The sequence below is a fragment of the Pungitius pungitius genome, chromosome 6, assembly GCF_949316345.1.
Source record: "Pungitius pungitius chromosome 6, fPunPun2.1, whole genome shotgun sequence".
Classification (NCBI taxonomy): Eukaryota; Metazoa; Chordata; class Actinopteri; order Perciformes; family Gasterosteidae; genus Pungitius; species Pungitius pungitius.
Genome location: NC_084905.1, coordinates 20,393,431 through 20,408,013, shown reverse-complemented (window position 1 = coordinate 20,408,013; position 14,583 = coordinate 20,393,431). Strand labels below are relative to the sequence as shown.

Genomic DNA, 14,583 nt, shown 5'->3' with positions numbered 1-14,583 from the left:
GTCTGCGTCACGGTGACGCTCTTGAGGGGTTCGGAACGCTTTGCATCCGAAAGTGACACACGACTTTGAATCGGCAAAGGCTGCCAGATGAGGAGAGATTTCCTCCCCCCCCCCCCCCCAAAAAAAAGCTGGCTATTGATCACCTCTCATTTCAGCAGGAATGATTAGGAAAAGGGAAAAATAAAAGACATTTTTACAGTGCTTCTTCAGAGTTATTATTCACACAGTTCATATAAGACTGTATGTGCCTGGTTATGTCGCTGGTTGTTTTGTCCACGCAGAGTGTTTGCAGCGTGATCAATGCCGCTGGTCCCTTGGGGAGGGTCACTCTGCTAATTAGAGGAGGAGGAGCCAAACTCAATAGCAGGCTGAGATTTCCTCTTTTTTTTACCCCAATGAAAAGAAAATCTCGGGACAAAAGGCTTCAGCGGTGCTGCAGATGTCAAATCAACTGATGACTTTGTTTGTCTTTATGCACCAAAGAATGTCATCAATCCAAAGAAGCACATTAAATTAGTATGATTAAAACACATTATAATGTGCTCAAACAATGGCATTAATAAAACACAAAGAATCTATAAGTATGAGGAAGAACAATATGGTAATTGGCATTGTTAAGAAGCAGCATGAAGGTGTTTGCTTGTTCAGCTTCATAGTCCAGTAACAGTGAGCATTGCTTTTGCTACATCCTCTAAAGATATGAATAAAGTTCTCGTTAACATTTCCTGTGACGGATTATTTTAGAAAAAAATGCAGTAACCGGCCATAAAATAGAAAAACAACATCTTCAGGAGATGGAAAAAGTCATCACAAGAAGACAAACACTTCAACTTGTCCCCCAGCATTTCTTTCCACTGTTTGATTTGACTTGTCACAACACTTTTTAACACACGCACACACACACACACACACACACACACACACACACACACACACACAGGTGTTTTTTGTTTCAAACCAGTTACTGTAGATAAGAGGCACCTGTCTGCCCCGCCTCCGGCTCTACTGTATCAATAACAAAGTGAAAACCTTTCAAATGAGAGACATGAAGCGCTCCTCTGATATCGCCCTGATTACTATGTGCACACAACAGTCAAGACGTGGCGTCAGATCTCACACTCGCTGTGGGGCTGAGCGGCGGCGAGCTGAGGCATGCTGGGAGACTCTGGTGCAGATCAGAGGAGCGGGCGGGGGGGGGGGGAGAAAGGGAAACCGGTGCTTTCACCGATTGATATTGTGATCTGACGAGCAGGAGGACCCCGTCACTTGTAATTTCAGACGTTCAAAGATCCTCCCGGAGAGGGACGCGTCGGGGGGGGGGGGGGAAGGGAAAGCGGAGCAGAGGTGAGGGCCCTTCATGGGAGGAGTGGAGGAGGACGAAGGTGAGGGAACACACTCCCGCCGCCTCGACTCCGGGGACAAAGAATTGTGTGATTATTTATTCATTAAACCGCTTTCATTTCGCCTGTTTTCTGTACCGCTGAAGGGGAGTGTTTCCTTAGGAACATCTTGAACTAGTAGAACTTCAGGTTAATTCCGCTGCAGGACCAGCGCCTCGTGTCACACATTCACCCCCAAGCCACTGACATCGAGTGAGGACCTCGCCGTCCCCTTAAAAAGGCTCAACGAGGTTCAAACCATTCCAACCAAAACCAGTCTGGTTCACCACTTCATACTTTCCCGTTTTTTGGAGGAGGAGCCTCACTTCAGCAGCTGCATCTGTCACTGCAGTTAAATCATAATTAAACATACAAACACACAACCCGGGCGGGAGACCGAGGCCTACCGTCTTGTTCCGTCTTGGTCAGCTCCACCAGCTTCTTCTGCTTCAGCGTGTCCACCACGTCCGCCAGGCTTCCCTTGCGGCGCTCCGGCGTGCCGAAGACGAGGCCGGCCATGGGCTCCCCGCGCTCCCTGGAGCCCTCCTCCGGCTTGGGCGGAGAGGTGGAGTTGGTCCGGTAGGAGTAGAGCGAGCCGCCTTTGCTGCTCTCGTTGTCCTGGTGAGGAGACGCGTCAGAGGACAGAGGTTCACGACCCCCCCCCCCCTCCCAGATTGAAATATGAGCTGATTAAACCTCATTATTGCCGATGAATCAAGTACGAGTCGCCTCCTGATGGCCATTAGGGAGAATGCAAGTTCAAAGGCACGTTATTATTGGGTTGGCTTTTTCAGAACCAGAGGTCCACACGAGCAACCTTCCATTAGCTAAACGGATTTTGGACTAATTCCAGTCATGTGCCCGCAAGGTCAGCTCGTGGATGACGATAAAACGACAGCGTCCCAAAGTTGTGAACACGCACAGAAAGTCGTACCCAGGCCACTAACTTATTAACCATATTGCCTCTTTTTTTTATGTGGGTCAGGCGGAGTGTTTGCTCTGCCGTGTCACGAGTTAAGCGAGAGGCAACGAGGAGTCTATATTTACCGACGCGATAAGCCCTCCGAGGGCGACCACATTGTCCCCCGCAACAGACGCCCTGGCACAGGTGTTGTAGCACGGGGGGCTATTCCTGGACGCTTTCTCCTCCCCTTACAGAGTGGAACTTTAGAAGGCTTACGTTTCAAAGACAAGGGGCTTTAACTTTAAAGGCGGGATCTTAAGGCGCCCTTGAAGCGGCTGCCGCAGGCCGTGTCGCTCACTTTGTCTCCTGTAATGAGGATTAGGAGGCAGCGGACTGCTCAGGTGTGTGGTTTTTTTTTTTACGGTTCCACACACACACGTGAGAGAGAAGACAAGCCGCCCTGTCCTTCTGTACCTTTGTTATTCATTCGACTCCAGAGACTCCAAACTGACTTTATAGTTTAGGTTTAAGTTTGAGGGGTTTTAAAGTTTAGAAGTTTACTCCTTATTACAAAGCGCTGACCTGACCAAAGTGTTGGGTCCTAGTTGGAGGCAACTCGACCGGCTTTAAGGCCACTTTGAACTGAAGTCAAGATGTCGCTAATCTAATTGCAATCGTTAACTGGGTTACAGTCTGAAGATAACAACAAAAACATAATTAAGTTTTGGTATGAACAAGACTTTTGTTTTGGGAAATGTTAAATATATTCTGCCACAACATTGATAAAGAAAGAAACTTTAGTCTCAGAACTTTGGACTCAAACTCGCCTCTTCCACTGGGACCAACAGAACCTGCAGCCAAGTTACTAACACATACACACACACACACACACACACGAAGACAGGAGGTGGAGATGAGAAGAACCAAGGGCTGTAACTCTCTAGAGGTGAAGCCTCGCTGGGCGGCCTCCAGCACTGCCTGCAGCACGCAGACCACAGAGGACCACTGCTGGGTGTGTGTGTGTGTGTGTGTGTGTGTGTGTGTGTGCGTGTGTGCGTTCGATGGTGCGCAATCATCCTTATGCATGAGAATTTGCACACACTGTGTACCCCTGCATGTATTTCATGAGTGTTTTATGAGCTGTGTGCCCTCCGTGTGTACACACACACACACACACACACACACACATTTGTTTTATAGATTAGAGTTACGGCAACGTATCTCGAGATAAGATACGATCAACTTCTCACCATCGCAGCCGGCACCACGCCGCCCCACGCCGAGTCCGCCAGCTTCTCCCTGATTGGCTGCAGCTCGTCCGGGTGGGGGGGCGGCGTCTCCTTCGGGCCCTCCCGCTCCTCGCTGGTCCACGTGGCCGCGTGGTCGTGACCCATCGCTTCCTCCTCCTCAGACTGTGGGTGAAAGGGAGGTGTTGCTCGTATGGAAGACATCATTCTGCAGGGGGGGGGGGGGGGGGGGGGACAAGACAAGAGTGGTTTGAATGTTTTGATGGCGGTGTTTTTTTCAGACGGGACGTTGCGTCGGCGTAGTTTAGGAGACACACGAACGCCGCGCCGCGTTTAAGTGGAAGGAAACCGCTCTCTTTTTTTTTCCTGAGGCGAGCGCTCGGGCTGGGAGAGTCATCAGGCTAATACATCATCTACTGTAACGACTTCCCTTTTGTTGCCCTGTACTTATGAGGACTTTCATTTACCACACTTATTCCCTCGGCCCTCCCCATCCCGGCCTTAAATTCCCATTCGAAATCCAAGCACGAGCCCATTTCATAGAGTCCTCCACATCTTTTCGGGGCTAATTGGCGCGTTAAAAGCAACACACACACACACACACGCGCACGCACAGATTTTTTGCTTCGGGAAATAAAACAAACACAAGCTCTCGTGTACACAGAACCTCTGCAAAGTAGGACAGATCACATCGGATTTAGCGGTCAGTAAATCACAGCAGGCCGTCGATCTCTGAAATACGAGGCCACCCGGGAAACGTAAATCTGACCCTCATACGTCTGGAGGGAAAGAAGCGTGTGTGTGTGTGTGTGTGTGTGTGTGTGGAGGGCGGCAGCAAAACCATTTATACAGGGAGTTGATATAAGAGTGAGATAAAAGACTTGAGTAGATGGAGAAGTGCTGATCTGCTTCTGAGGTGCGTTTTCGGGGTTTTTTGACAAACGTCTCCTGGTTCCCAGGGGGGGGTCACGATGTCCATGGCGTGACATCTTGTACCACACATGTCAGCTCCCAGTGACCCCCTTGAGCAGGTTGAAAGAGAACGGCTGCCGGATAGAGTCTCACTCAACTCTGACCTGAAGACGTTGGAGAACCATTAATAGTACGAGCCATCGTTAGTCACCGCGTCGCTGTCCTTCGGCCTAATTTCCCCTGAAGAGTCTTTTCTCTCATTCAAGCGCATCTCTTTAGGTCTTTAGGCCCTTTGCCTCAGTTGATTATTCTACCATTACCTCAGTTTAAAACACAAGGTAAAAGCCCTGATGCCTTGTCTAATATGACTACTCAAAGGTGAAAGGTGAAGCTGTACAGGCCAAAACAAAACTCCCTTTTTGGTTCAGTCTCATCACGGTCAAGTCACAGCCCAACGGCCTGTTAATGATGCCGCAACCTGGTGCCAAACTGTCATTTAGTGATGCACAAGAGTCGTTTTACGTTACGTGAGATTCATCGATTCGCCTGGTTTGAAAAAAAAACTGGATTAGCGAATATTTACATTTCTCCAAACTAATTCAGAACCAACTCCTGCAATCCACACGGAAGCAATGAGGGAGACCGGGTTGGGGGGGGGGTTGGGCAGAAGCGGACCTATATTTAGCTGACAATATTGCTGGTGCTGTGTTTGTTTCGGACTCAGGTTCTTGGAAGCGGGGGCTCATGTCCTCGGCCCCATAACTCGCTGCCACTGATACGGCCCCATCGGGCCGCGGGGCGGGGGTTTGTTGGTAAGCACGCCACGGGGGGGGGGGGGGGCGTCCCCTGATTGGTCCGGGCAGGAGAAGAACAGTATACTTCATGCCAGGAATGAGATGAGTCGGGTGTTTAACTGACACAACAAATGTCATGCTCTGATAATTGATTGCTGTGGAATGAAGTCAGGAGCTATTGTCGCTTTTTTGTTACATGACTTTGATATTTTGGATGGATTGTCAAAACCCGGTTTGGTAAATGATTGTGGTTGGATTTAAAATAACTTTGTAGCTGGCCCTGGTTGGTATGAGTTACATGAGGATGAGTTTCAGGTCATGATAACTCGCATAACTAGCTACCAACACTCGGACGGGAAAAACTACTTCAACAGCTCCAAAACAACAGAAAGTGCCACAGTAAAAAAAATCCTAATGGGTATCAAACGGTACATGTACCCAAAAAGAAGAAGAGGAGCTCTTATTAGAAGCCTTTGTGTGTTGCAGCTGCTTCTGTCATGTCATGCAGAGCTGTCACTGTTTCCTGTCTCTGTCTTTCCTTCTCAGATTGATAGTTTGAAGAAGCTTTCATAAGACAGCGCTGCACTTAGGAAAAAAGATGGATGTGCGTAATGAGTGAAATAAGCATTTATTTTTTGCCTAATGGCACAGAGGTGTGAAGTTTTACCTCTGAGCACGGCTCTAATGTAAATATCAAGTCCTTCCCCAGTGAGACGGAGGGAGAAATTGAATGATTATAGCTGAAGAAACAACCTTTTCCCAACGAGACCAACAAAAGAATGAATTTGGCATCGCGGAAACGCTCTCGGAAAACAGTTATTTTACAATAATGTTTGACCCGAGAAAGGAAATTTCTTTTTTTCACGCACGCATCGCCTTGAGGGTCTTTCATATCATAACGGACGTCTCGAAAAATATCAACTTATTCCCCAGAAAGCAGTAGTTCTTTCTGAAATGTGTGTCATGAAAAGTGAAAAGTGAGTTTTTTGGGGTTGGGAAGATCTTTCCATGAGTTGGGTCAACATCTCGTGTGATCAGAAACCTAATTAAGATCAGAATAAAGCTTTGCTCAGTAAAAGCACTTGATCTCAGAGACACATGCAGCAGACTAACCGCTCGCTAACTCCCCTTTCCGAAACGTGGACAGTAACTTAGAATCCCTTTGTGGGGGGGGGGGAAGAAAAACGAAAAACCCGGGGTCGGAATTTGGCAGCAGAGCGTCGTTGAGATCTGGCCGGGAACCTGGCGGCTTGGCGGAAACAATCCGGCATTGTGGAGCTCGGACGGAGAGAGGGACCTGTGACAGATGAGAGCTGGGGAGAGAGAGGGCCCCCCCTCTTAGAAAAACACCACACAAAGCGCCATTCACAACCCAGGTCCCTTCTGCCACTTGTGGAGCGAGAGGAGGGCTCCCGACAAAGGCCTTCGACTCCACCAATTGGGTGTAGAACCTCCAGCCGTCCCAGCTGGACACGACCCGAGGGAAGTGGGAAGCACCAAAGGGAGGAGGAGAAAAAACAAGAGAAAGAAGAAGAGTGGGTATTTTAGATGGAAGAAAACCAGAAGTAGGTTTGAGTAGAAGGAAAAAAAAGCATTTGTGTTCCTCATGATATTTTTTGAGAACAAAGCTAAAAACGATCACACGTACAAAGAAAAGATCTGAGTCATAAAACATTTTAATCCTCTTTTCGAAGGGATCGATTTTGCACAAGAGGAGGATTCTGAAATAAAATCTGAGCACCGGGGGGGGGGGGGGGGTGTCCATAAATCCTGACTTTTTGTCCCCTGAAAAGGTCGGGCTATACCAGAAGAGCTGAATCCTACAACCTTCCAACCATGCAACTCGATAGCGTCTATCATTAGACCTCTAGCCTAAACCCGACGTTTAGTGGCCCTCAGTAAAAAGTCTGTGGTGGCACCAGGCAACATGGAGGTGTAACTGAGCGGCAGGGCATTGCTTAGGAGAACACGTGTGCTCACTTACCTTCTCTCGATAAATACATGAGAAAAAAGAAAGAGAATTGGCCTTGTACAAAAAAGGGCTCCTAAATCTTGTCTGGACTCTCGTTAGATCGTCGCCGAGTGCTGCACACAGAGGGCACTGTCATAGGTCACACATGTGGAATGTGAACACACACACGCTGCCCTGTTTTCTCCCAGATATTCCCCCTCGCCACGGCACTTTGGCCCCGAAATAGAAATGTTCAAAAGCAAAACGCTAGTTACACCCCCCCCCCACCCCCCACCCCCAAAACCAGCCCACTTCGTCAATGCCTCAATGGCAAGAAAAGCAGTTTTGTTTTCTGAAATTCCGGTTTAACATGGATTTCACTCCAAGAGGCCAACGAGCAGCCAAAAGCCTTTAGATTACGCATGCTGTAGTGTAGACGTAGACAGTGACTTTGCCCATGGTTGGACCCCCGTCCTGGTCCCCCACCCCCTTAGTCTCGGTAGACTCTTGGTCTTGGTCGTGACTTGGCCTCGGTGTGGTCTTGGCTACAGTGGCGGACTGCGCAGCCTTTCCGCCGACCTTTTTTCGTGACCCCGAGTGAAACAGCGAAGGGAGGTGAGCATGGGGCCGTGTGCTGGCGCTGGGTTCGGCAATAGCACGCACTCGTCAATCGTCCATCACAACCAGATTCTCAGGTAAACAGGAGTCATTGTGTGACGATCAGTGTGAGTTGATGACGTGTTTACCTCATCGGGGAGTATTTACAACCTGAAGGCCCTCAGAGGGGACAGATGCGTCCATCAGGCAGGGCACAAAGTGATTTGACTCCTACTGAGCCGATTGATTTCATTCCACAACCTACACAACCTGCCAACAACGATCTTCTCAGCAGTGGGGTCTTCCTCAATCTGGACGTCCCCCCGACTCCGACTCCGACTCGTGATCCCGCTCACGAACTGTGAAGCAACCGCCTTTCAGGTGTGAAACGCTCTCGTAAAGGTTTCGTAGACCACGGATTCGGGTCACGCGGCAGCTACACGGCAGCTACGCGGCAGCTACATGGCACCTACGCGGCAGCTACATGGCAGCTACGCGGCAGCTACACGGCAGCTACATGCCAGCTACGCGGCAGCTACACGGCAGCTACACGGCAGCTACGCGGCGCTTAGGATCTTGTCTCTCGCCGCAGGGACACCTGGAGCCAACGCGGGGTTTCAAATGTCCGTTGCTCCCGCCGACGGAAAGTCTTAATCAAAGCCAACGATGGAATACCCAAACCATGAATGCGGCGTTTGTGCGGTGGGGGGGGGGGGGCGTAAACACACATCGCTGTGCCGGGGTCTCTGTGTTCAGGGACGCGGACCAAAGCCGCAGACCCCGAGGAATCCAGGAGTGCCCTTATTGACCAACACCCTGCCTTGTGCTTGTTATTTTTCCTGGCACGCGAACACCCTCCCAGCTAACACAAATACAGTACACATATGCATTTATCTGCTCCGTGGGCGACGACACAGAGTGAACCATTGAAGAAACCATTGAAGACCAAAGTCAACACACACGCGGGGGCTCAGAAGGGCCGTTTGTCTACTAACTCACGCCGAAAGGTAGTTAGAAGACCCGGCCAGAGTGAACATGTTGTCTCTTCGTGCTTAAAGTAGAGCATATTGTCCATATGCCATTAGAGAAACACATACTGTACGCCCATATAACAGCAGACTTCCTTAAATAAGTATTGATTCAATCAAAACAGTTCTGTATGCTTCCAACATTTTGAAATTTTGCCAAATTTTTTTCAAAAAACAACTTGTAGTCAGCTGACTATGGAATAGTCTTCCTAATTAACTCTCTAGTTGCTTGAAGCCAAAGTTCTCATGAATTTATCTACAGATAAATGTTTATATCCACAGAAAAACAATTATGCAAATGGTATTACTTGACCCAAGCGGACCAAGACCAGATCCCCGAGGAATGCCACAAGTAAATGTAGATCTGCTAGGGAGGGGGGTGATAAACAGTGAACGACTAATGAACATTTACCATTCACGTAGCACCTTTGGCAGCGTCGTTTTTTGAGGCCAATCCTTGGCCAGAAAAACAGCTGAATTAAAAAATGAATTAATTCTACACACCCAGTCAACAGTCAATTTAAACTTGTGTCCTTTTGTCTTTCTCCATTTGAGTCTCCATAATGACTCTCGCCCTGCTTTTCTTCCCTCTATCATCTCTCTTGTGCCTCACCTCTTTCAACCGCTGATCTCTATTGGCTTAAAGCATAAACCGCCTACCATTTGACAAACACCTGACCTACAGGAGGCCGCATCAAACAACCACATGTCCTCTCACTTCAAGCCACTATCCCTAATTGTTACACCGATTACCTTTGACCTCCAACGTAAGTCGAGTAAGCTTGTTACACAAGTTTTAAGCCTTGTTGCGCTTCAACCTCCGCATATAGATAGCAGAAGCTGCACACCAGGTAAAATCCTATTATCTTGAGAATATAGATGTCTTTTTTTTTTTCCAAGAATGAAAGAAAAATGAAGATTCAACAAAATATTTTTCTAAAGCACTCAAAGGAACAAAGACATCTTTACAATGCGTCCCATCTAGTAAATTAGGCGGATTGAGACATCAAAGCGGGTCAATTTTGTCAAAGGGTTGAATTTCAGAAGTGTCATTGGCAGCTGAGTCTATTTCAGGGTGACATCAACAGTAGAAAGTCACGACAGAAGCCGGTGGCGACACGACAGCTGCCCTCACACATTTTTTAGAGTAATTGCATGAGCCCCGCGGCCAGCAAGCGGAGGAAAGTGAGCTTCAATAAGTCATCACAAGGCTCCAGGGTTTCACCGCAGCAAGCAGCAATAATCCCACATCCGTGTGCACTGTGTTTTGGGGTTGTTGTTCTGCATCGGTCGTCCATCCCTGGGACACATTGGTTGAGACACGAAGACACAGGGGAGGGGGGGGGGGCAAAGTCCCTCTAAAAACACACAGTGGATAACAATTGGTTTATTTGTTAATTAGTTCCAGTTAGACAAATAAATGTTATATTTCTTTACTACTACATGTGATTGTATTCATGATAAGGAAAAAAAACAACTAGAAAACCCCCTTTGTTTTGAAAACTTTGATCCAAACAAAAGAATTCCAATCAAACAAGGAGAGTAACATCATCGGCGGGGTGTCCAAACAGGTGGCTTTCAGAGCGCCCGGGAGACGAGAAAGGCTGCTAATCCCAGATTAGGACTGACAAGTCGTTTCACTGGATGCCCCCATTGTAATCCCAGTTGCCTTTCTATCCTCTGACAATGAGCTTTGTTTCCTCTCAGAAGGAGCTCTGAAGGTTTCCTCAGCTTTGTCACAGCAGGAAACGGCTCCATTATTCAGAGTCATGCTACTTCCATTCAGCCGCAAAACAACATATTTGTATTCAATTATTGACCGGCCGGAATGCTTAATGTGTACAGATGGTTCCAACATCACAGCGCAGGGTTTAATTGATACTCGTTTTGGCAGCGTGTAACTCTGTCACATGTACAGACATGTCAAGGGAAGGAGGAGAGCTGTGGAGGCAAGTAATTAGACTCCATTAACTGATAATATAACAATAATATAAATTCACATAAAGACTACGGATGAAAAATGTCTTCTTAGACAATTCTGTGATTCTAAAATAATGACTAATGTGCTCCTAACTTTATTCCAACATGCTTCGATGTATAATTATATCGCTATTTTTCGGCATCTTTACATTCTTCCAATATAACGTTTTTGCATTATGACAAGTGATCTAAAACAATAAATAGAACCTCTGGAAGAGAAGATCCAATAAATCCCCCCCCCCTTCTCTGGACTTGAACGCAGTGCACAGAAGGCCGAGGGGAAGCGAGGCTGCTGACGCTGGAGCGTGGAAGCTTCTTTCTCCTCCACCAGCAATTTCACTAACCGCCGTAGTTTAAGTGTACGTAAAAAAACGACTCTCTCCCTCTCTCTGGTTAGGGGGGAGCGGCGTCTTTAAACGAAGCCTCTACGTTGGATCTGGTGCCCCCCCCGCCCCCCCCGACTTCTCCCTCTCTGCAGCCGCTCGCCTCTCCGTCGCAGCACTGCGCTCGCAGGCTGTAAATCACAATTAGGGGGCTTCATTAGATATGGTTGATTTACCGGGGGCCCCCCCCGGGGGGCTCGTCTCTGGTGCCGTATATTAGCTGACTACAAGCTCTCATACATAGTGATGAGACACGCTGTTTACCGTGTGGCTCATGGGGTCATATGCCGATAGACATTAATTATTGAGTAAGACTCCGAAGGTTAAATTGATAGAATCCAGATGATAAATCATTTGCATTTGGATATTTCTTCGCCAGCGACGCCCCCCCCCCCCCCCCTCCCCCGCACGCAAACGTGCAAACGGGGGCGTTCGTTTCCAGAAGGACGAATAGGCAGCGCCGTCAAAAAACAGTCTCTATTATCAGCGAGTGATCCGGGATTTGAAAGCGAGCCAAGCGTCCTGGAGCGTCACGAGAAGGCTTCGACAAACATGCACACACACACGCACACACACGCACGCACACACACGCACACGCACACACACACCATCTATTTGGCTTGTGTTCACGTCGCAGTTACTCCGGTCTTAAGTGTCCCTGGCTCGCATAATAGCGCATTGTTTCATGCACTACACATCGCGCTTGCATATCAGCTATTGTCAACATTGCCCTGTAAGCACAGGACGCAGATAGTGGAGTGTGTGCTGTTTTCATCTGAGCCGACCAGCGAGGGATTGAGCAGAATTTAAAAAAAACATCCAGGAACCGCAATCAACATGCTTTTTCTTTGCGAATTGGGGAAGCCGTTTGTTTGTTTTTCCGCAACATACCAGCATGCGTGCTCATCCCCGGGCACCTCGAGCAGCCGGATCATTGAACCTCAAGGGGAACTGTAGAAATAGTTCTGGATTAGTTGCAGCTTGAACAGGTGAGCTACGACTTGTTGAGGCCTACGTATTTATAGAGAGTGTGAAATCCCATTGTTAAGAACACACGAGGGTTTACAGAGCGAGAGAGACTCTTGTCTCAGTCAAAATCCTTCCTGCTCTTAATCTAGACACTGATCTCGTCAAAGAAGAGATCAATTAGACCAAGTCTAGTGACATGTACATGACTGCAAAGTGACAAAGACGCACAAAAAGGCCTCACGGTGTCGCCTCACTTCTTCAGCTAATGATCAGATCACATAAACAGTTTCTTGGCCTTTTGTTCATGAAGCGTTTTCTTTAAGACTCAAAGGGTCAATCGACTCTCACAACAAGGTTCTTAAGGTTCATCATCCGATGCATCCAACACACGATGCTCAGCCACACACACACACACACACACACACACACACACACAGCCTCCTGGCACACGACTAATTGACGGTGACAGAGAACAAAGGAGACGATTAGGGGATTGAGTGTGTGACACACAGCCACAGGTCAGAAGACGCGTTAGCCGAACTGTGATTATGGACGGGCAGGTGTCACCGTGAGACGCCGCGCCAAAGTCGACTCCACCGCCGCCCCCCCTCGCCGGGCTTCTCGCTCTCAGCCCAGTGGGTCAGGTGTGCCGAGTGCATCCTGCTCCAGCAGCCGCCCGGGAAACCATGCTGAGCGGACACATGGGGGGGGGGGGGGGGGGGACACATGGGAGGGGACGGACCCCTGGGGTTTTCAGAGGAGGGTTGACGGGGACACGTTGGAGGAGACAGCTGCACAGTCTTTATGTACCAGAATAAATACACTAATCAAATGTTTCATCGGCTTTTTTAAACTTTGCTGCCTTGTTGCTTGACATTGAACTTAAATCCATGGAAACACTTTTGATTTCTAAGCATTCGATGCAACATCATGGAAAGTAAATACACGCCTGGACTCAATCGTCCACTTGTCCACCCGAACATGGTCCAACGCTGACATGCAGCGAGCTTTGGAAACGCTTCAGTCGTCCGGCCTCTTTGTCAGCGTCGGCCTCTGATTGGCCGACGGCTCGGTTGATTCGGAGGCTAACCGGGAGCGATGTCATCCCCGCGCTCCCCCCCCCCCACAATGGGCCTCATTGGATTAAGTTCGAGCAGGCTTTGTTAAAAGCTGGCGCAAATCTAATCAAGGCAGAGACCTCAATTATGCTCGAATGTACTTAAACGATCAGATTGCTGAAAAAAGAGAAGGAGGGGGGGGGGGGGGAGTCGGACAGTTTAGGAATGCAATCAGCAGCCATTAAGGCCAGTTCACTTTGTCAGACTGCAGCTTTAAAACGGGATGCAGGATTCTGTACTGTAACCAGAGCCACTGTGTTTATGAGGATGAAACGTTGGCGTTTGGCAGCGAGCTTCGGCGGCAGGAAGGTGGCTCTTAAAGACAGGAAGCTGCCACCAGTCCCTCGGTACCAGGTGTCCGCGTTGCCGTAGGAAGGCGGCGGTGTGTCGGGACGTTTCCTCAACCACGAGCTCTTTGAAAAAACAGAAACCTGCTGGGGTTTTTCAAATGAAGCGTTGCGGGGAGCCGAAAAGGCTGTTGAACAATGTAAAATTGGAGCAAATAGTGCACAGCATCGATCTAAGGACCAGGTGGTGCCCCCCCCCCGCCCCCATAACCCTGAGAACAACAGCTGAGATTGACCCTGACCTCTGACCTCCGTGACCCGTGACAGTTAAAACAGGAAGCAATTATCCTGAATGTCAGCGGCTCCGCTGGCATTTCCCAACAGGAGGCCACTAGTACCGGACCAGAGAGGGAAGATCCAGCTCCAAGAGGCGCTGACCTCAGGGCGTGGATCCCCGAAGAGGAGCACGCTCCCCCCACCACGTACCCTGTCCTCCCGGATTCACCAAAGGGCTCGGATATAGATTCTCGGAGGCCGCGCTGCTCGGTCCTCCGCCCGCGCATTACCTCATCAGAGGAGGATCTGCCTAAAGCCGCGGCGGTCGCACAACAGACAAAAGCGCTCATCTCCAGGAAGCCGCTCGCTGCCTGTGGGTTTTTTTTGGAGAGAGGAGAAGAGAAGGGGAAAAAGTGACTCAACCCCACGGCTTCTTTCTTCTCCCTGCCGACTTGGGGATAAACGGAGGGATAAAGCACAGAGGGAGATAATATTTAGAGCAGGCCTCATTTCAAGGGCAATAGAAGAGAGAAAGTAGGGGTAGGGGCGGGGGGGGGGGGGATGAGCTCGGGTGGTTTGGGAAGTAGCCACAGAGGGTCGGTCTATACGGTTACTGGCAGCGCGCCTCGCACCGTGGATTTATGTGTAAGTGGGGAGGAACCGCTGCCTGGGGGCCCGGCCCTCTGCCTCAAAGCCCCCGGCACGCCGCAGCTCCACGAAAAAAAGCAATCCAGATGGGGGAACCTCAGACGGGGGGG

General features: G+C 49.2%; 1 protein-coding gene across 3 annotated transcripts in view; it reads right to left on the bottom strand.

Moving 5' to 3' along the window:
• Positions 1 to 1,219: 1,219 nt before the first annotated feature.
• LOC119195817 (transcription factor Sox-6-like) overlaps positions 1,220 to 14,583 on the bottom strand; it is a 28,561-nt gene continuing 15,197 nt past the window's right edge. The window contains exons 3-4 of one of the 3 annotated variants that reach the window (XM_062563180.1): positions 3,534 to 3,695; positions 1,220 to 1,997 (exon numbers count right to left, since the gene is read on the bottom strand). In XM_062563180.1, the coding sequence (XP_062419164.1) occupies positions 1,743 to 1,997; positions 3,534 to 3,677 (399 nt within the window). In that variant the 5' untranslated portion in view covers positions 3,678 to 3,695 and the 3' untranslated portion in view covers positions 1,220 to 1,742. Of the gene's footprint in view, positions 1,998 to 3,533; positions 3,739 to 14,583 lie in introns of all 3 variants that reach the window. The other 2 variants (XM_062563179.1, XM_062563178.1) reach the window with 2 other exon arrangements.